This window comes from Astatotilapia calliptera, chromosome 11, assembly GCF_964374335.1.
Source record: "Astatotilapia calliptera chromosome 11, fAstCal68.1, whole genome shotgun sequence".
In the NCBI taxonomy this organism is placed as follows: Eukaryota; Metazoa; Chordata; class Actinopteri; order Cichliformes; family Cichlidae; genus Astatotilapia; species Astatotilapia calliptera.
Window position 1 is genome coordinate 38,827,310 of NC_137432.1, and position 21,646 is coordinate 38,848,955.

General features: G+C 47.2%; 1 protein-coding gene across 4 annotated transcripts; it reads left to right on the forward strand.

Annotated features, from left to right (window-relative positions):
* Window positions 1-114: 114 nt before the first annotated feature.
* Window positions 115-18,162, forward strand: pogzb (pogo transposable element derived with ZNF domain b). Of its 4 annotated transcripts, none has more exons than XM_080308185.1 (19): window positions 115-275; window positions 1,383-1,501; window positions 1,616-1,696; window positions 2,195-2,418; window positions 7,121-7,214; window positions 7,290-7,445; window positions 7,518-7,631; window positions 7,714-7,903; window positions 7,970-8,121; window positions 8,215-8,315; window positions 8,402-8,548; window positions 8,647-8,781; window positions 8,852-9,054; window positions 9,152-9,298; window positions 10,405-10,464; window positions 10,556-10,668; window positions 13,364-15,013; window positions 15,097-15,133; window positions 15,209-18,162. In XM_080308185.1, the coding sequence occupies exons 2-19, from the start codon at window positions 1,387-1,389 to the stop codon at window positions 17,121-17,123; spliced, it is 5,634 nt and encodes a 1,877-aa protein (XP_080164311.1). In that variant the 5' UTR covers window positions 115-275; window positions 1,383-1,386; the 3' UTR covers window positions 17,124-18,162. The 4 variants fall into 4 exon arrangements, with proteins under 4 accessions (XP_080164311.1, XP_080164315.1, XP_080164312.1 ...); XM_080308189.1 differs by lacking the exon at window positions 115-275 and adding an exon at window positions 878-896; XM_080308186.1 differs by lacking the exon at window positions 115-275 and adding an exon at window positions 972-1,251.
* Window positions 18,163-21,646: the final 3,484 nt, after the last annotated feature.

Genomic DNA, 21,646 nt, shown 5'->3' on the forward strand with positions numbered 1-21,646 from the left:
GACCGGCCGCGGAGCCCGTTGTCCCCCGGCCCGGTAATCCGGTCTGCTCGCCTCTATCCTGACGGCCGCGACTCGGTTCAGCTCCTCCACAAAGATTCCACTGACCAATGAGCTGCAGGGCCACCTGAACAGGAAGTGACGTGTCTGTGCGGACCAATCCGCAGTTGTAAAACGGCAGCGGGCGGAAGGCCCGCCCCCTGACTGTCGAACCGGAGCGCGCCTCGAGAAGAGCCGTGCGAACCCGTCCGAGCTCTGCGGTGCCGCTCCAGTTTCAGGTAAGCCCGGCCCGGCACGGCTTGTCCCGGCGTCACACGCAGGCCCCGCTGAAGCTTTCGGAGGGCGCTCGGCGTGCAGCGACGAGCTGCCCCCGGCGGGGCGGTGCAGACGGGGTGCGCGCTGCGTGCTGAGCTCTGGTCCTGACCGAGAGCCCGGTGACCCGGCTCGGCTCAGCTGGGCCCGCTCGGCCTGTAGGTTCGGGTCCCCGCCGACAGGCGCGTCTCAGCCGGGTTGAAAGGAACAAAAACCCGGAGAGCGGGCTGAGCGCCCCCTGTGGCGGCAGCTGCCATTACACCTGCAACTACAGCTGATTGAACCCAACTTTATTTAAAAAGATTTACCGACGTCAGAGTTTGTGCAGAGCTGCTGTTGTTTAACTTCACCGTCAGCTGAGCGAATGAAGGCCAGCCTTTGTTAATCACACCACTACTTTATTTAAAATAAGGGCCGTGACAAAGAGACAGAGCACAAACGGCAGCAACAGAAGGCATCGAAACGTCACAGTGACCGGAAGTCTGTCCACACTAACGCCGCTGCCGTGATTGTGCGCGTGATCAGCGGGGTCAGGTCATCCTGATCAGCGTGTTCGGCAAACGCAGGTGTTTGACTGGACTGCACAGGTGTCCTCATTTAAATCATAAATGTTTTAAATCTACCGACTTCTGTTCAAACCGGGACTGAACTGCGCAGCTGTGAGGTTCACTGACACAAACATCAGCGTCTGTGATGCTGATCAAACCTGATGGACCCGTCCTCAGGCTGTGGACGCACCACAGAGTCTTTCAGCTGATTTGTCCCTGAAGGACATGTCTGTTTGTAGTTTTTGGTTTAATGTCACTGTGGTAATGCTGAGAGACGACTCCGCCTTTCTCTCATTGGTCTTTGGGCTCACAGGTGTTCTCTGAAACTAAACGCACTCGAGTATTTACAGCTAAAGTTACCTGTGAAAAGATCACCTGCTCACCTGGCTCTCAGGTTAAATATAACTCTAAGCTGCAGGTGTGCAGTACCAGTGTACCAATGTCATGTGACGTAGTGGAAATGCTGCTGGTCAGATTTTTCTTTTATCGTGGTTACAATGATGGTTTCTCTGGTGGTTTCCATAGCAACATGGATACAGAGTTGTTTATGGAGTGTGAGGAGGAGGAGCTGGAGCCATGGCAACAGGTGGATGACAGTGTGGAGGAAGATGACATGGACTTCATGGACAACTATGGAGAGCCAGGTGAGTCTCAGAACCAGGTCCAAACTCTAAAACCAGTTCTGGACACTCTGGACCTGAGTCAAACCCTAGAACCAGACTCTCTCTCTCTCTCTCTCTCTCTCTCTCTCCATGTAGTGGAGGATTCTCCATCTCCACTCCCAGTCTCTGAGACTCCACCTCCAAGGACCCCCCCACCCATCACACCTGCTGCAACAGGTATGTGTTCGGTGTTTCTTTGAATAGCCGATGACACAACAGGAGCCCCAGACGGCGTCTTCACTTGGATGCTTAGATCAGTTGTGTTACTGTAGACTCTCACAGCATGACTGTTGACTGTGTGATCTAGCACGAGATGAATAAAGCTGAGTTTACAGGTGTCGTCAGGTTCAGGTGTTGAGTGTGGCGCTCTCTGTCTGATGTTCGTGTGTCAGAGCAGCAGAGCTAACACAGTGTGGAGGAAAGTGGCAGCAAAGGGTCAGCAGGTCAAAGGTAAAAGCAGCAGACCTCTTCTCTGGGACAGGCAGAGCTTCAGCAGCTTTGTTGGAGAACCAAACGTGACGATGTCTGAAGCTGATCCTGGAACAGCCTGAAGCAGCAGAGACGCGGTGCTGTGAGCTGAAGGTGTTCCTGGATGTGGAGGAGCAGTCTGTGCTTCCACGTCCCTCCGTAAAAGCTTTCACCGAGTCCTTCTGCTAACCTTTCTCTCTTCTTCAGCTTCATCACCTGCCCAGGTCGTCTCCTCTTCCTCTGTGATACCTCCTTCCTCTGTCGTTACCGCCTCCTCCTCTGCCCCGCGCCTCCCTGTTGCCTCCACGGCCCCACGCCTGATGGCTCAAGCTCCACCACTCATCCTGACTCAGACAGCGGGTGGAACGTTCCTACTTCCAGCGGCCGCCGGCACCGGCAGCAGCCAGCCCATCCTGCTCACCACTACACAGGTATGGAAATCAAACGCACCCTGTGCTTCAGCAGGTCAGCCAGGCCGAACGCTCCTCTGTGAAATGAGTAAAACGTGAGAATAACGAGTAACATAACGTGAAACATACATGTGTACTCTAGCGTAATAAATTAAAACCATGAACAATAATCCAGAGTTTAGGCTCCACCCTTTAAACCGCTGCAGGCAGTCAGGCTGTCGGAACAGTGATTTAGTGTTTTGCTCACGATTATTTTAAATCATAATCTTGGTTATTTTGTTTTGGTCACTAAGCCACTCCCTCGGCTGGTCGAGGGCCGGTGTCCTGCAGGTTGTGGACGTGTCCTCGAGCATACACGGCTGATTTAAATGGCTACATTACCTCCTCAACACACCTGTACTAATCATTTAGTTCAGGTGTGTTGGCCCAGGTTGAGATCTAAAACCCACAGGACACCGGCCCTTGGAGATCCCCACCCTGATGTAAAACGTGGGTGCAGCATTTTAAACCTGCATTCTTTCTCATGCCCAGCAGGGGGCGCTGTGAAAAGCGGTCTGTGAGGAAATCCTCTTGCTCAGCTGAGTAAACTCTCTCCTGGTTAGGTGCGACTCTGGTGACATAAAACAGGAAGTTCACTTTAGGATTTTGGTTAGGGCTGGGTTTTGATAATCGATTTATTGATTAAAATTGATTCTAGCTTGGATAACGTAAAATCGATTCATTAAAATCCTGAAAGGATTTTTAAGTATAAATTTATTTTGCCTGAAACGCCAGAATCTCAGGTTCTGCACAAAGACGTAAACTACTCTCTCTGTCTGTGTGTGTGTGTGTGTGTGTGTGTGTGTGTGTGTGTGTGTCCCGTCTAAAATCTTGTTTGTTTGTCACGCACACAAAAAGAAAACCTAATTTCTGCCGTTCAACAGGCTTCTGCACAAATTTAAACTTTTTTTAAATTATGCAAAACGCTGTGTCTGTAATAAAACCGCTGTAACTTCAGAGGTAATGTTCATGTGTTGATTAACTTTGACTGCCTGCTCAAACATTTGGTTTAGCATATTTTGAGAGACTATATATAATGAACTGGAGTACTTAGCTTAACTCAACCTTATTGAGCCATCTCTACCACTTGGTTGAGTTATGTTATCCTAAAAAAAACGCTAGATGGCACTGTGTCAGGATATGGCAGGCCTCATCTGCCACCCTCCAACCAAGAAATCAGAAAGCAAAAAATCACTCTGGACACATGGACTGTTTTGGCTAAAAACTTTAAAGGTAAGTACATTTTTCTACAGTATAAACATGTCAGTCTTTACTGAACATGATTATGTCATTTGATACCAGAAAATAGCTGTAATAAATCCGTAATATTTTTTTAAAAACATGCTCAACCAAACGGTTGATTTGTCAATTGATGGTAAGAGTAGTAAAACTTAGCTAATGTTTAGAACTGCTGTTTTAACATATGAAATTGACTATTTACTATTGAATATAAATAATTTAATGATCTATACATGTAAATATGACATGTTTACATTTTTCCATGACAAATACTGTATGTTACAAAATGTTCTAATGTTTAAAGATTTACTCACTTTCTGTGATTATTTTTTAGAGTACAGTTTTAAATGACACATGGAAATCAAACCAACTATATTTCTACAATTGTATTTTTTTTTATGTTTATTAGATGGATTGCAAATCCTTTTATGGAGCAAGACAACGCACCTACCTGGCCCTTGTACCTGAAAATTCTCAGGACTCCGATGGTGAACTGAGTGATGATGACCCAATAGAGGATCCAGATTTTCAACCCAATTTTGCAGATGATAGTGATGAAAGCTGCTTTGATGTTTCCCTGGATGAAGATGCTCCTTCAACAAGTAGATCTAATAAACTTTTGCGTAAAATGAGCAAAAAAGGGAAACCTATCCTAAAAACAGTTCCCTTGGATGAAGCAGAGGATACATTAGACCCATCTTCCTTTTTAGTCCCAAAAAAAGACACAAGAAGAATCTGGAAGCATGAGGACATTGAAGAATTTCAAGTTCCAGATGCAAGTTTCGAAACGCCTGACGCCCTACAGTCCCCATTCCAGTACTTCAAAATGCTCTTCACTGATGAAATGATTGATCATATTGCCTATCATACCAATCTGTATTCTGCTCAAGAGTTGGGGGACACAATCAAGACTAGCCCTAAGGAAATTGAAGATTTTCTGGCAATCCTCCTATTCATGGGTGTTTTCAACTTTCCATCGCTAGAGGATTACTGGCACCATGAGTCACGTTTCAGTGTGATAGCAGATATCATGCCAAAGAAGAGATTCCAGCTTTTTCGCCGGTTCATTCATTTCAGTGATAATCAGCAGTGCAATGAGAGTCAAGACCGATTTAAAAAAATCAGACCTCTCTTTGATATGCTTCGTGAGCAATGCCTCCAGATACCATCAACAAATAAGCACAGCGTAGATGAGGTCATGGTAGCATATAAAGGCACAAGGGCTGGCAATCTCCGTCAATATATTGCCAACAAGCCAGACGAATGGGGCTTTAAGGTGTTTTGCCGAGCAAGTTCATCTGGCATCATTCATGACCTGGTCAGGGACCTTCCACATTCTTCAACGTTACCCTCAGTGAAGAGGAGCAGATGTTACCTTTGGGAGCCAAAGTGGTGACAACACTTTGCCAAACCATAACACAGCCAAGGCTTTCTGTTGTGTTCTGTGACAACTATTTTACCAGTTTTAAGCTGGTCCAGCACCTAGACACCTCATTGGGTGTCAAGTGCATTGGCACTGTTCGACCAAATCGCACAGGTGGAGCCACTTTGATGACAGACAAAGAGCTGATGAAGAGAGGGCGTGGAGCTTTTGACTACAGGTCTGCTGAAGGTGTGATCGCAGTTAAATGGTTTGACAACAAATGTGTGAACCTGCTAAGTAATGCTTCTGGGATCATGCCACTTTCAACTGTCAAACACTGGAGCAAAGAGTCCAAGGCGAAAGTTATGATCCCATGCCCATCACTCATCCCTGAATACAATGAGCATATGGGAGGGATAGATCTCTCTGACATGCTGGTACACCTGTACAAGACCCCAGCCAAGTCTACAAGATGGTACCTGCCACTCTTTGGTTACATGCTTGATCTGTCCATTGCAAATTCCTGGCTGGTCTACAAGAGGGAATGTGGACAACTAAACCAGAAACCAATCACACTCAAAAGATTCCGCCTGGCAGTTGCGCATAGCTTGAAACAAGTCAACAAGCCAGCATCCAAAGTTGGCCAACCATCATCCAGCTCTCCACCACCACCAAAGAAACGATACACCCCAAGACCCTCACAACCACAGCCAGATGTGCGATATGACTGCTTTGGGCATTGGCCACTTCACTTTGACAAGCGAGGCCGATGCAATTACTGTCCAAAGGGCGTCTCAAGATGGAAATGCCAAAAATGCAATGTTTTCTTGTGCTTGAATGCCAGTCAGGAATGCTTTGCAGTGTACCACCAGAAGATCTAATCATCAAGGGGTACTGGTGAAGTTGCATGAACGGCAAAAGAAAAGAGCCAGAACTGTTTCAGTGTGTTCTCAAATTTTTCAGTGCAAAATGGCAATGGTATATAATATACCACCAGAATTTTCTGGAAAATAAAAAAAAAATGTTAGTGCTGTTCCAACACTACAGTGAAAAGTTTATGTTAACAACAGGTCAAAAGTGAATTTGTATGTTTATGAATTTTCGGTAATTGCAGATCAAGTTTTGATCAAATTTACAATATTTTTGTGTTTTATACATTTTGTGGTTTGTTATTATGACGCCCACTGTTGAAATGGAATCCATCAATGTTTGATGTTTTACTACCACAATAAAGTGGGTCAAACACAAAATTGGGTAGTTATTGTTTTGCAAAATGAGTATAACCTTTACTTTTTTCTACTAGTTATGTCTGTAGAACTTTATGTAGTTGTACTATAGAGAGACATCTCAACCGTTTGGTAGAGGGTAATATTTAAAAAACTATAAGGTGTGTATAAATTTGTTTTTTTTTTTGATTGTGATCATTATTGACCTAAAGGAATAGAAAATATGAACAAATAATTTTTTCATTGTATTTATCTTGGTGAGGCAGTCAAAGGGTTTTAATGGTTTTCTTTCGTTTTTGATGTACTGCAGAATATCCATCCATCCATTCGCTTCCGCTTATCCTTTTCAGGGTTGCGTGTGGCGCTGGAGCCTATCCCAGCTGTCATAGGGCGTGAGGCGGAGTACACCCTGGACAGGTCGCCAGTCTGTCGCAGGGCCAACACACATAGACGTAGACAACCATTCGCACTCACATTCACTCGCACATTTACACCTAATGGCAATTTGGATTATCCAATTAACCTATCCCCACAAGCAGAAGTACTGCAGACTATTTTTATAAAATCCCAGAACAGAAAAACCACCTTCATGTTTTTCTGTTTTATCTTCAGCTACTTTGACACAAAGGCCTCGCTGTGATGCTCACACCTTTGATAAAGTCTTGCGAGTGTCAGCTTCCTTTCTATAGGCAAAATTTCCCAGATTCAAATCGAATGGAATAGATTCTAGACGGTGACGATGTCCAGTCTGAGAGGAGCAGGAAGCAGGGGCAGATTTGGGGGCGGGACTACATCTGAGATAAGCTGTTGAGTCTCCACGTTGTGTCATGGTGATGTCGTGTGTTTGGATGTACAGGGTTTCCCGGTGCAGACGGTGGTGAACCCCGGCGCTCCTCTGGTTCTGAACCTGCAGCCGGGTCAGACGGTGCAGCCGCTCACGCTCATCCGGTGTAGGTCGATCTAATTGGTGACGAAATCCGTGATCGATGTCAGCCGATCGCTAATCAGCCGTTTCCTGTCCACAGCCCCGTCGCTGGGTCAGCTGGTTCGGCCCAGTGTGGGCGTGTCGCCGGTAAGGTCAGGCCCCGCCCCCTCAGGAGGTCCCACCCAGCCCGGCTCGACCTTCACTGCCATGCAGCTGCCCGCCACGCTGACGATTCGCACCAGCACACCAGCACCCGGTGAGCGTGACACCTAGAGTGGGAGGAGCTTCTTTTAGGACGACTCAAACTGACCAGTTTCATGTTTTTCAGTTAACCTCCACGTGACCCAAGTGGGCGGAGCCAATACACTGAAGGTGGCTGGGTCCCCCGCCCTCCCCTTAGGTTCAGCCAATGGCGTCACCAGAGCCACTCCCATCAGCAGCGGTACACCAATAACCTGTCAGTGCTTGTGTGTGCTCAGATTTGTTACGTCTTACCTTTGTGTGTGTGTCACCTGCTCCCACAGCCGCTCGCTCCGCCCCTTCGACTGTCAGCACAAACTCGGCTGACTCCACCCGTGTGGTGATGAGCGTGGAGGAGTTTTATTATGGCACATTTGAAGGTGATCTGAGTCTGAGGAAGCCCCTCCCACTGGGAATCAAAACCTCCACCTTCACCTGCCAGATCTGCTCTCACCTGTCAGAGAATAACCTGAGGTGAGCACCTGAGCACACGCGGGATACAGATGCGGTGCTCTGTATGTTTAATGTGTGTGTGTGCAGGTTGATGCAGCACATGCTCCAGCACTCAGAGCTGATTAATGGCGGCGGCGATGATGACAGGAAGTGCTGCAGGTTCTGTTACCGTCAGTTCTCGTCTGACGCTCAGCTGCAGAGCCACGAGGACCAGGTGCACGGCCCCACCCTCTCCTCCTGTAAGACCCACACACGGAGTGCTTGCCTGTGTTTTTGCATGTGTGACGAGCTGCGTTGGCTCAGGGCTCACCTGTCACCTGTCTGTCTCTCAGGTATGTGTCGTATCTGTGAGTGGGCGTTTGAAAGCGAGCCACTCTTCTTAAACCACATGAAGTCCAACCACAAACCGGGTGAGATGCCTTACGTTTGCCAGGTGAGTGACCACTGACCCGCCCCTTCCCACCTACGGGCCGTCCTAGGTCAGGTCTGATCCTTACCTCAGGTGTTACGACCTCGCAGGTGTGTTCGTATCGCTCGTCCTTCTACTCGGACGTCCTTCAGCACTTCTCCAGCTTCCACAGAGACTCGTGCTTCCTGCTCTGTATTTTCTGTCTGAAAGTGACCAGAAATCCCGTCAGCTACCGGCAGCACCTGCTCAAACACCAGGTAAGCACACGCACCAGGTGTAGACGAACAAACACCAGGTGTAGACTTCCTGCAGTGGAAGTGGATGGGTCTTTTAATTTGAAATTCTCTGTTCCTAGATAAACCAGGCCTTCCACTGTAACAGGTGTCGTCTGCAGTTTGTTTTCCTCAAAGACAAGATGCAGCACAAACTGGAAAACCACCGCAGCTTCCGCCGCCCGCCTCAGCTGGAGGGCCTGCCGCCGGGGTCAAAGGTCAGTGCCTTCGTCTTGATTTAAATGTCTTGCTCCAGACAGGTGGCATTACTGGTCCATGTGTCTTCAGGTGACCATCAGGACCTATGGCAAGATAAGGCCCTTGGTGACATCAGGAGGAAGCCGCCTCCTCCAGAACCCCGCCTCCCTCATCCAGCCAATCAAGATCAAGATGGAGCCACAGAGGTCTCTGATCCAGAAGAACCCCACAGCATCAAAATTACCGCGGTCCCCGACCAAGAAGCTGGGCAGCCGTCGAATCCATGGCAACAGGTGAGGCTGACGGTGACAGGTGACGTCGATTTTGGGCCCCTCCTCTTGTGTTGTTGATGTCACATGATTCAGGTGTGTCTCTCCGCTCCTCCTGCAGGAGGTCAGGTGATGACGACAGGTTGGTGTGTTTGGAGTGCGGGACCGACGCCTCCGATTTCTCCGCCCACTATCCGACTCACGTCCACTGCCTGCTGTGCCCCTACAGCAGCTGCTGCTCCCGGGCCTATGCTGCTCACATGATCAAGTAAGTAATCCGAGTATTGCAGGAGTATTCTTTAGCAGTAGGGCTGCCACGATTAGTCGACTAGTCACGATTACGTCAACTATCAAAATCGTCGACGACTGATTTAATAGTCGACGCGTCGTTTGAAGCTTTGTAAGATCACAAAAGACGCAGGAATAAGTAGCAGGATTTAAGAGTGTAATAACGGACTGAAACAGGAGATGGCAGCACTGCATGTACAAGGATGTCAGCTACCGTTAAACCCCGAAGAAGAAGAAGAAGCAGCTGTGTCCCAGAATTCATAGCGCAGCCCAGCTCAGTTTCCAACAATGGCGGCAGCTAGTTAGTTTTAATATTACTCTTATTATTCTTTCTGGGTCACAAAATAAACGTTTAACATATTTTCAGGCGAGAATGTAGCTGTGTAAACCTCAAATATCTGCTCAGTTTATCAGGACACCGCATATTTTCAAAAGCGCTCCGACGTTTTCGGAGACGTCTGTTACCCACTAGCTCGATAGCGAGCCGGGGGCTAGGCTAACTAGAGCCGTGAGAACACCGGACTCCCAGCAAACCGTTTTCAAACCCACCGCCGTCTTTCGCTACTCAGGTTAAACATGATATATGAGTCACTTAGATAACTTAACAATGTTATTGTTTGGCTTTTTTTAGTGTTTTATTTGTTCCTGAGTAAATCGGTTTGGCTGAGATTAAAGTTTTTACACAGCTGAATAAACGTCAAGCAGACAGCTGATTATCAGAAGTGTGAGATGCTGGAGAATATACTCCAGTGTCCTGTTATATTTTAGATAGCAAGGAGTTTATTAAACTTCACCGAAACAATCTGCAAATTTCATTAAAATTTAATAAACTATCATCTTGTCTTTATTTTTGGTTAGCACCTTAAAAGCTTAAAGCTGTAAGCTAATGATAGTTATATAAGAGCAGATGCTGCTGGTGCAATAAGCTGTAGTTTTACGTCCAATGGATGATGATCTGATTAGTCGACTAATCGCAAAAATAATCGGTGACTAGTCGACTATCAAAATAATCGCTTGTGGCAGCCCTATTTAGCAGTAGTGCGTGCAGTAATCTGGATTTATGGATGCTCGATCGTTTATCTGCAGCCACCACGTCCCGCGCTCCAAAGACAAAGCCGTCCCCCTGCACAGGCTGCCTCCTCCATGGTGAGAACCTCATTGATCTGATCAGGTTGGTCTTCGTGCTGCCGATGAAGCTCCGCCTCCTCATTTTCTTCTTCTCTTCCTCACCGCTCAGCCCGTTCCACCTGCAGTGCTTCAGGTGTGAGTTCAGTTCTCAGACAGCTGACCTGATGGCCAATCACCTGCTGATGAACTCGGAGCATCACAGCACCACCTGCAGGATCAGGAGTAAGACCGCACCACCACAACTACACCCATAACAACACAATCTACAGCAACAATCGCTGCTACACCCAAACAGGCTGCGTTCAGCTGCTCGTTTAAAACAAAGGGCAGCTCAGTGGGTACAGCACGCACACAATGTGTACACATGTACATAACATCCACACAACAGCCACACACCATGTAGTGTGTGCATGTACACTTGTGTAGCTAATAAAGTGTCAAGCAGAGGTTTCTTCATGGTGCAACGTTAGCGTCTCCACAGCTGCTGCAGAGTAGCACAAACACCCCGATGAGGATAAAGTGGAGCTGATGAAACTGCTGTTCGGGGGGAAATCAGCTGACGTCTCTGAAGCTGAAAGGTCGACGGGTTCTTGGCGTTCACAGAGGTCTCTCTGTTTTCCTCTTAAATCACACTTTTCCTGGTGGGGAGCCTGGAATTGATCCATCGCTGTGACGGCAAAGAACTGGAAGGTTTCCAGTCTCTGCAACCGGGGGAACAACGGGGGAGGGGTCGAGGTTTACTCAGCCTAACAATCGCTGTTTAAAGTTTGTAGATGCAACATGGAAAATTCCAGGCTTGTCCACTCATCCAACCTTGAAGCAGTGTTAAAGATCTGTCCTCTGGCTCTCGGCTGCCTGAGCTGTAAATGTTTACTTGGGCACTTCCTGGAGCCTCAGCTGTGTCGCTCAGTCTGAAGGCTCCAGTCCCGTTCTTTGCATTCTGCTCTAAACGTCAGTCACGTCAGGGTGAAAGTTTTGGAGTGAACAAACTAACCTCGGCCTCGCAGCTTCTCCTGTATGAAGAATAGTGTACAGGCTTTTGTCTGCACAGCGGAGCCAGAACATCTGGATTTTTCTCCGTTTCAGGAAGTTATGAGAAGTGATTCAGCTGGGAAATACAAAGCCTGGATTTTTGATTCCTTGGTTGGTAGATGGTTTCTGCTCCTCCGGTTGATTAAACGTCCCCACTCTCCCCACTCTCCCCACTCTGCCTCTGACTTCCTGAACAACACGGAGCTGCTGCTCCCATTCATGCATGTTTTCTTGATGCACGTGTATGTTTAACCTTTTAAATGTTTTTTAATTAAAATAAGATTTCACTTAATTTACTCCAAAGCGTTTAACTGTTTGATCCAGGTTCTACTCTGTAGCAGCTGTGGAGACTCTAATGTTAAACTGGTTCACAGAGGAAGCATGCAGTTGCAGTTATCAGGGAATAATCTTGCTGTGATTAAGTGTTTTTCAGCAGTGAGCAGCAGAACAGGCAGAGATTAGTGCTGTTTCTCAACACTCAAGTACGCAAGTCTGCACTCACGTTCTTGCTAGTCCATATTTCATAAGTTCACACGGGAATCTGGCGGTCTTCCCGATAACGCAGCGCGATCGTTCTACAATTGGAACAACAGTGTAGGTGATGACATCACAGCTCCAGATAAGCAATTTGGCAAAATTTGCTTTTACATATGATCGGTTTCATGTCTCATAACCTTCATACAGTTAAACACAATCACTACATGACAGAAACACACGCTTCATCTCTCTTAGTAGAAACAGGAGAGATGTTAGAAAATTTTAGTAATCACTCAAAGCTTACAGCCGACAGCTGCAGTAATTCGGAAGAGAACTGAACAAATATTTCAAATATAATCTGATCATTGTCGGATCCTTCAGGATCTCCACGTATTAACACACTGCTTTTGTTCCCGGTGAAAATGTTTCCTCCTGAATTAAAATCTTTTTAATATTAGATTTAATTCAGAGTCAGCTGTTTAAATAAGAACAGCACATTTTACATCAGGGGATATGACGGGTGAAATTCATACTGACAGCTCTCAGAGTAAGGCTTTAAATTTAAATAAAACGGTGCAGTTATGAAGCTGAACTTTAATCTCAGCCAAACCGATTTACTCAGGAACAAATACAACATTGAAATGAAACTAACATTAACATTTATCTAAGTAACTTATATATCATTTGGGGAAATGGCCTGTATTTGTATAGTGCTTTACACATCCATTCACACACACATTCACACACTGGTGATGGCAGCTACATTGTAGCCACAGCCACCCTGGGGCGCACTGACAGAGGCGAGGCTGCCGGACACTGGCGCCACCGGGCCCTCTGACCACCACCAGTAGGCAACGGGTGAAGTGTCTCGCCCAAGGACACAACCACCGAGACTGTCTGAGCTGGGGCTCGAACCGGCAACCTTCCGATTACAAGGCGAACTCCCAACTCTTGAGCCACGATCGCCCCGGCATCATGTTTAACCTGAGCAGCAAAAGTCAGCGGGGGGCTTTGAAAACAATGTGCGAGGAGTTCGCTGTTCTCGCCGACTCTAGTGAGCCTCAATCACCCTGTCAGCTATCAAGTATACACAAGTGTGCATACTCAGAAATAGCCTAGGTCATGCTGATGTCAGGATTGTGATATAGATGCTAGCTGAATTTTTTTTTTTTTTTTTTTTAGTGATGGCGGCGTCTCAGCCAACCTGCTGACGCACGTACAATGGTATAAAGATGTCACTTAAATGTGATGAGAGTTTTATTAGCTCTAGATTTCAGACTTCTCTTTTAAAGACAGGACGTCTCCGAACCTGTGTCAGGTCGGTGTGGCTAGGTTAATTCCAAAGAATCAGATTGTTAAGTTGCTGAAATGTAGAGTTGATCCAGCCTCTTTTTGTGTTTTGTTCCAGCCTATGTTGAACCGGACATCCAGTTCTGCCACAGTGAGGAGCCACAATCTTCAAAAGGAAGGGATCTAGATCAGAACAAGGACTTTCCTGACCCCTCCTGGAAGTCAGCAGATGGTTGGAAACAACCAGCAGGGGTTAATGATGCCTACTCTTCCATCCGCCCCTTCACGCAGAACAGCGGCCCTCACCACTTCCTGTCCAAGAGCAGCGACGCCATCGACTACTTCAGCCTGGTCTTCCCGGCAGCACTCATTGAGCTGATCACCAATGAGACCAATGCCCACGCCAAAACTTGCCGTTTCCTCAGCAACACCTGCCTTGACTGGATTCCTGTCACCACCCACGAGATCAAAGGTTTCATCGGCCTGGTTATTCTGATGGGCATCCAAAACCTTCCCGACCCGTCGCACTACTGGTCCTGGAGTCACTATGACAACAGCTACACTTTCTATCGAGCAATGAGCTTTAAACGCTTCAAGCAGATCGCCACTAACATCCGCATGGGCAGCTTCACCACAGACGAGTACCGTGGCACCAGCAATCCCAGCGATTCGATACACATCTTCAGGCCGATGCTGGAAATCCTGAGCAAAGCCATGTGGAATGCCTACCGGCCAAACTGCTGCCTAACCATCGACAGGGCGCTGCTGCCCAGCCTGGAAGAGGGCAGCAGCCAAACCAAAGGGAACCCGAAGACTCAACCTCAGGTCTGGCTGCTCTGTGACTCAAAGTCTGGTTACTGCCACCGTCTCTTCATACAGATGGGGGTTAAGTCGGGTCAGGATCCAGGCTTCACCGTAGTGCCGGAACTGGTGAACGGTCTGGAGGGAAAACACCACCAGCTCTACCTTGCTAACTCGCTCACGTCTGTTCCACTTATGCAGAAGCTTCTGGATCAGGGCATTTATGCCTCCAGCTCCTTCCCTCCTCCCAGCTCCATCCTACCCAGGGAGCTGTGGGAGGAGGGCGAGCTAGAGAAACCAGGGGACTTCCTACAAAGACAGTTTGGCCCCCTGCTAGCCACTCGCTGGAGGGATACCAAGGAAATGGGGTGTCTATCAACAAATGCAACTCCAAATGAGCCAGATACTGTTTGGAGAAGGTCTCAAACCAAGGTAGGTGGACTGGACCCCATTGACCGCCCCATGGCCTTCCGCTTGTTGCAGGAGAACATGCGGGGTGTCGACATCTGCAAGCAGCTGCTGGCGTGCAACCCGCTGGGAGGGGTCCCTCAGGACCGTCATTGGCGCAGCCTTTTCTGGTTCCTGATCAACCTGAGCATCGTCAACGCCTTCATTGTGCTGCGTGAGAGCCGCAAAGAGAACCCTCCCGCCTGGGTACAGGATGGTCTTTTTACTCAGGTAAATTTCCGCAAGCGCTTGGGCAATCAGCTCGCCAAGTGTGCCCAGAAATACTTCGAGACAATGGAGATTGCAACGTCGCGCGTGACAAGGAACGAGGTTGCAGAGGAGCCAGTCAAACAAAGGCACAGGATGACGAAGATCAGTAATGTGTCCAAGAGGTGCAAGAACTGCAACTTGAAGAACATCCGCCACGAGAGCGTGTATGGCTGCATCGTCTGCAAAGCCAACCTGTGCAAACAGCCAAGCTGCTTCTGGGAATATCACGGCTTGTCGTCTCTAAACAAAGGTCAGTATTTCACTCGGTAACTCTGAAAGGAGCTGTTTTATTGCTCTGAATTTCAAAGAGCTGTTTTGTTTTTTTTTTTACAGGATCAATCAAAGTTGGGTTTCTCAAAGACAGAATAAGGTATGTGTTGATCCACACAGTTAAATGTTTGATTATTTGATGTGAACTACTAATAAAAGTTTGTCTTTGCTGCAGTGGAGCGATTGAGGTGGATGAGGTTTTGGACAGCGTGGACGAGACGATGGGCCCTGTGGAGGACCTGGACTTTTCTGATGATGAGAGACTGGACGACCTGGATGACGCTGAAGAAACTGAAGAGGTTAAGGAAGACTTTATCAAAGATCCAGAGTTCCATATGCCATCAACAGCAAACGGCCATGCCCAACCACCGGCCATTGCACCTGCCTCTAAAGAGCGTGAGGATTTCCTGACCGCCCGTCAGCTGAGGATTGCCCTGTTTGCTCTCTGTGATGGACTCCGCCAGGCCTCTCGCGTCTTTGCAACAGAGGCTCCGCTTATCCGATCCTGGCTGAAAGAGGCCCGGAAGCGTCTAAAGGAAAAAGAGCAGGAGCAGAAGGTCCAAACCAATGGTGCGGATCGTATGGTGGCCTGGGTGCTATCCATGCGTGAACAGCAGCTTCCTATCACAGAGAGCAACCTCTTCCACAAAGCTTCCACCCTCAAGAAGAAAGGAGGTTTTAGTGTCTCCTTCCGCATCTCTTACGACTGGGCAGTGAACTTCATGCTGGAGCACCGACTTGGTGTGCAGAGTTCTGGCAGGGCTGCGACACTGGATCGCATCCTGCCGCGTTTTCTGGAAGCCAAAGTAAAGACCTTCAAGGAGTTTACCCAGAAGATCATCCAGGCCCACAAGCTGACAAAGAGCACCGTTGCCGCGATGGATGAGCTTTGCATCTTTGTGGACTTGAGATTGGTTCAGGAGAAGTCTCGCCGCTCAGAGGCCTTGGAATTCACAGGGTCTTTGCCTCTGCTCACCGTGTACCTGACGGTGCTGGCTGACGGCACCATGCTACCTGCTCTGGTGCTGGGAAACAGGAAGCTCAATGAAAGAGACCTGCCAGAGTTCATTTTGCTGGAGGCTATTCCAGAAGGGCTGTCGGTCGAGGAAGCGTTGGACCTCTGGATTAATAAGGTGTGGCTGCGCACCGGCCCGGCTCAGCATAGTAAGTCAATGCTGGTCCTGGACCGGCATCGGGAGCACCTGGGTGATCATTTCCTCACCTCCATCAGCAGCTCAGGGACTCTGCCAGTGGTCATCCCTAGTGGGTGCTCCTTCTGTCTGCAGCCGCTGGAGATCTGCATGAAGCCGGTGCTGCAGCGCTTCCTGCTGTCACGTTGGTCAGAGTTCACTGCCAGGAATCCAGTGGAGATCAAGGAGACATCACCCCAGTCCCTCCAAGCAAATGTGGGTCAGGTGTTATTTGACTGGTTGGTCGAGGCTCTGACACACCTGAATAAAGTCCCACAGCTTTGGAAGAAGTCGTTTGACCTGACGGGTCTCCTGGTGGGGCCCAAAGAGGAGAACGTGGAATTGGACAACAGAACAACAGCTGATAAAAGAGGCGGGATTCAGTCCGAGCTACTGACGATGCTGACTGAGATCCTGCTTGGTGCTGAAGCTTCAGAGACAGAGTCTCCAGATCTGCTGGAACTGGAGGATGAAGAGGACTCAGAGGAGGAGGAACAAGCTGTGAAAGAAGAGACATCAGAAGAGAATCAGGAGGACAAAAAAGATGAAGAGAAGAAAGAGAAAGAGGACAGGGAAGAGACGAGGAAGGAGTCAGAACAAAGAGAGCAGATGGAGGAGGAAGGGAAGGAAGCTAAGGAGAAAGGTAGGACAGAGGAGGAGATGGTGGAAGATGAGGAGGAAGACGGGAAGAACAGTGAGGAGAAACAGGAGGTTAAAACAATTGAGGAGGACAGTGAAGAAGAGGGCAAGGAGACAGAAGAGGATAGGAAGGAGGTGAGCAAGGAGAGAAGAGAGACCAGGATAGTGATTGGCGAGGAGGTTGGGGACGAGTGGAAGATAACAGTGAAGAGCCGGGCCGAGGCCAACGGCGAAGAGGGCAGCAGGAAGGAGGAAAGCTGAACTAGGTGGAGGTCCACAAGCTTGACTTTGCACCATCTCTTAACACTACAGGGGGACGGTCTGGGGGCGGAACCTTCTGTTGGTGAGGGCACACCTGTCAAGGTATCGACTGTAAGCAACTGCAGCTGTGTGCTAACGTTACAGGCACTGGGGGTTTGGGGGCGAACCGGGGTACAACGGTGGAAACGGCTCCTTGATCGTTGCGTTCTCAGTTTCTTTTATTCGAGCACCATCTAGTCGACGACAGGGGAACTGCACCCCGTTCGTGTGAACCATGCGGACAGATGGGAACATTTTTGCTTCGTTTGTTATTTTTGGTAATAAATGAACCTTGAAGGTGCTTTTCTGACAGACATGTTGGAGTTTTACACAGAAAGGGATCGTGGAGTGGCCGAGTCACCGCTCATATTATGTTTTTGTATTTACAGTAAGATTTGTTTCCAGACCAGCCAATCAGGATCCATCTCCATCTGCTCTCATAGTTAGGTCTGTTTCATAAATAGTTAAAAACCTCTCCAGAAGTTCCTGCGTCCAGGTCGACTCGTTCGGCCAATGTGATCCTCCGGGAAAACTGACACGGAAATGTGCTAACAAACCGAAACGGTCACAAAAAACGACCGCAGGTGAAAACATCGTGTGGAGGTGCAGATTCATCACCGCGTGCAGAAAGTGAGCGTGTTTTCTAATGTGATCAAACGGTTCAGTCATTAAAGTGAGCAGAGGTGGACCTCCGCCTCGATGGCATCATATCATACCAAAAACTCCACCCGTGTTCAGAGCATGAGTGGAGTTTGGGTATGATCATGGGTGGTCGCAGTAATCCCACTCAGGCGATCACGTCAACCCTAAAGCGAAAAACGCAAGGCGAATGCTGGTTCTCTTCTGATGAACAATGGAGTCCTGGAAGCCGATTGGCTAGTCTGGATCTTGTGGCCAGGAAGTGTCCGTCTGATTATGACTCCTCGTGAAGCTGATGATGTTTTGGTGCTGCTGTACAGACTTTAGATAATGTTCCTCATTAATAAAACTAGAATCTCTACCTCTGAGTCCGTCTCTATAACTCTCAGAAAACAACTTTATGTTGTGCCTGACGGTGACTCTGCACAAATCAGCAGAGCGCCATGTGACTTTTATCTTATCAGGTTTACCTGCTGTTGGCTTGACGAGCTGCTGAAACTAAACCAAACCGACCAGCGGGTTCAGAGTCTGAGTGACAATGACAATGCAGGAGGACGCTTTCATAACAAGTCACTCAGAGACACTTTTCCCTCAAAGCTCTGAATAAATTGTGATCAATAATCAAACTTTATTGTTATTCAAACACCTTTAGTGCAAGTTATTGCAGAGCTACACAAGTAAAGGAAAAAATGGCCTTTAAGGACAGAAAGTTCAGAAAATGTTCAGCAACAATATTCAGCTAAAATAAATGATTAAATGCTTGCAGATAAAATGAAAAGTCAAATGCATCACAAGCAGTGTTGGGAAGGTTACTTTTAAAATGTATTCCATTACAGAATACAGAATACATGCCCCAAAATGTATTCTGTAACGTATTCCGTTACGTTACTCAATGACAGTAACGTATGCTGAATACTTTGGATTACTTAATATATTATCATGCTTTTTACAACAACGTGAATGTACTATTGCTGTGTGATTTATTACTGTTACTGTAGGTCCGCGACTCCGAACTGTAGTAAAGGGACCTCTGACTAATACGGCGGGGTCCCTGTCGGCTCGTAGCCGAAAAATAGCTTTACTTTGTTGTGTGATTCAACTTTTCTTGAGAGAGGCGTTGAAAGGCTGCTTAATGTTTCGGAGGAAAACACGAACACGGTGTACAGTCGAGTCTTAATAGCTTACTTACAACTGGGCTCGTCAGGCACTCTTCTTGGCTGCAGTGGTTATTATTATATTTACATGCTTCCAGCTCCCGTTTTTCCTCGATGACTGCTCGTACCTTTCCACTCCCCTTTTTCTCCCTCCTCGCTCACAGACACATAACGTGTATGGCAGTCCATTCTCCCTGCAGCACGGACTACACTGCCCATGATGCTACATTCTTTAGAGCTATGCTTGTAGCATTCTGCCTGTTAGCTTAGCACAACAACAACAACGAAAAGGCCTCTCTCACCCAGGAAACACGCAGAGAGAGAGAGAGCGTCGCCCTGTAACCATGGCAACCGTAACGCTGCCGCCTGGAACAACAGAACGTAGCTGTCAAATAAAACCCAAACAGTCCTGACCCGCGACAAAATGAAACAGGAAAGTACCGCAGTGTAATCCATTTATTTCAACAAAGTAACTGTATTCTGAATACCACCTTTTTAAACGGTAACTGTAACGGAATACAGTTACTCATATTTTGTATTTTAAATACGTAACGGCGGTACATGTATTCCGTTACTCCCTAACACTGATCACGAGTGAGTTCAGTCTGTAAATGCAGGTGACTGTTCAGGACTGGCGAATCAGTGCTGGTACAGGAGCAAGAAAACAGGAAATAAAGTTTTCTTCAAAAAATCTCTTCCAGCTGTTTCAGTATTGGCCTCCGTGTAATCTGAGTAAACCATGAGTAAACCATGTGACCCTGGCTGTCAGCTGCCAGGGTCACATGGTGCTACAGACCACACGGCTGCTCAGTGTCTAGTTTCATTAAAGTAGCTAATGCGTCCAATCAGAGCCCAAAACAGCCGTGATGTTTCAAATTAAAATGCTTATACTGTTAGTGACGTGCACGTAATGAAACAGGAAGTTACTGTGACACACTCTTACCTCACAGTGTTTGAGTTGAATGGGAGCTGGGATACCCCACCCTGGTCCTCATAAAGATGGACGATGATGATTTACTGAAGATTGAACTGAAACCGTTTAAAGCAGTTCTCTGCTCTCCGGTTTGAGAGCATCACTCTCAGGTATCTCGCTCGTCTTCACGGCGCTCTGTGTGCTGGAATAAACCTGCAGGTTAAGCAGATGTGAGTTAGTCACGCCTCTTAGTGAATGCCAATGATATGACTCAGGCCGAGCAGGTCCCTTCATCAGTCTCAGGTAAGAAGAAGGGTCAATTTCAAGATCCTGCTCCTTCCTTTCAAAGCGCTTCATAACCGCGCTCCTCCATATTTATGTGATCTTCTCCGTACGTACTCGGCTCTCCTTCAGCTTCCTTTCTGTCTGCTCACCTGACTTCCATGGGACTCAGAGCCTTCAGTCATTTTGCCCGACAATTTGGATGCACCTCCACCAGATCTACAAACTCTCACCACTTTTATTATTTTTTATTAAGAGTTTTTTCTTTTTAATACATATAAACAAAAAGAGAAGAAAAGGATTACAGACGTTCTGTACATTCGGGGTAATTAGCCACTTAAGGCTGTGAAATATAGAAGAAAGAAAGAAATATAAACATAAGCATAATATTTCCCCAGATAATAGAATCCCTGTAAAATGCTCCCACCCAGGTCACTGCCCTAGACCTCTACACTGTATTTCCACACCTGACATGAGGTATCCTGCACAGACAAAGGTGCATTCACAAAAGTGAGTGCTTTGGGCAGATTTTAGGGTATAGTTGGCTCAGAGTGTACAGGTCATGACCCCAGGTTAGTCTGCCCTCACTGAGCTTTGATTGCACTGTGTTGAGGAGCGTCCATGTTTAAATTTAAACGGTCAGGAAGGGAGCAGTAGCAGATTTGACCCTGCTGCCACCACCTGGGAGCTTCAGGTTCCTGATAAGGACCTCAGTCATGAGATCAGGTCAGCTTCACCCCAGTTTCAGATGTTGTGCAGCTCTTTAGATGTCCTTCCTGAGTGTACCCAGAGGTTTGCACCTTGCTGTAAACTCCGTATCTCCATCTATGATGCCATCTCTCAGCCGTAGAGCTGCGATCGTCCTCCACGCCGTTTCTGACTTTTATTTTTAGAACATTTTCTTTAGTAATTTTTGTGGTGATAAACAACCAAACAAACAGGCAACATATTAACATTCTCTGACATAAGACCATTTAAGAAAAAGAAAGAAAGAAAAACATGTCATAGGCGAGATTTATAGAGATTTACAATGTTCCAGAGTTCTTGTTCATTCACCCAAGTATCTGGCCTCTAGTGATGGGATTTCCGGCTCTTTTTAGAGAACTGGCTCCTTCGGCTCGGCTCACTAAAAAGAGCCAGCTCTTTTGGCTCCCAACCGGCTCTTCAGGTTGCTTTGTTGCTTTAATTAATTAATTATGGACAACAATATAAAATTATGCACAAAAGGAATTAGTAATGTAAAAAAACTTGGTTTTCTTTATATATATGTTTATATATAAATATTTATGTGTGTATATAAGGTAAGACAGAACTTTATTAATCCCTCGGGTGGGTTCCTCTGGGAAATTCGGATATATATATATATATATATATATATATATAATTTTTTCATTCAAATAATTTAAAAAAGTTAATTTACCTGTTACTACCACATACCCAATCCGATTGTTGGTACTTGCTGGCTTGTGTAGCCACTAGGTAACAAAAGCTCAACA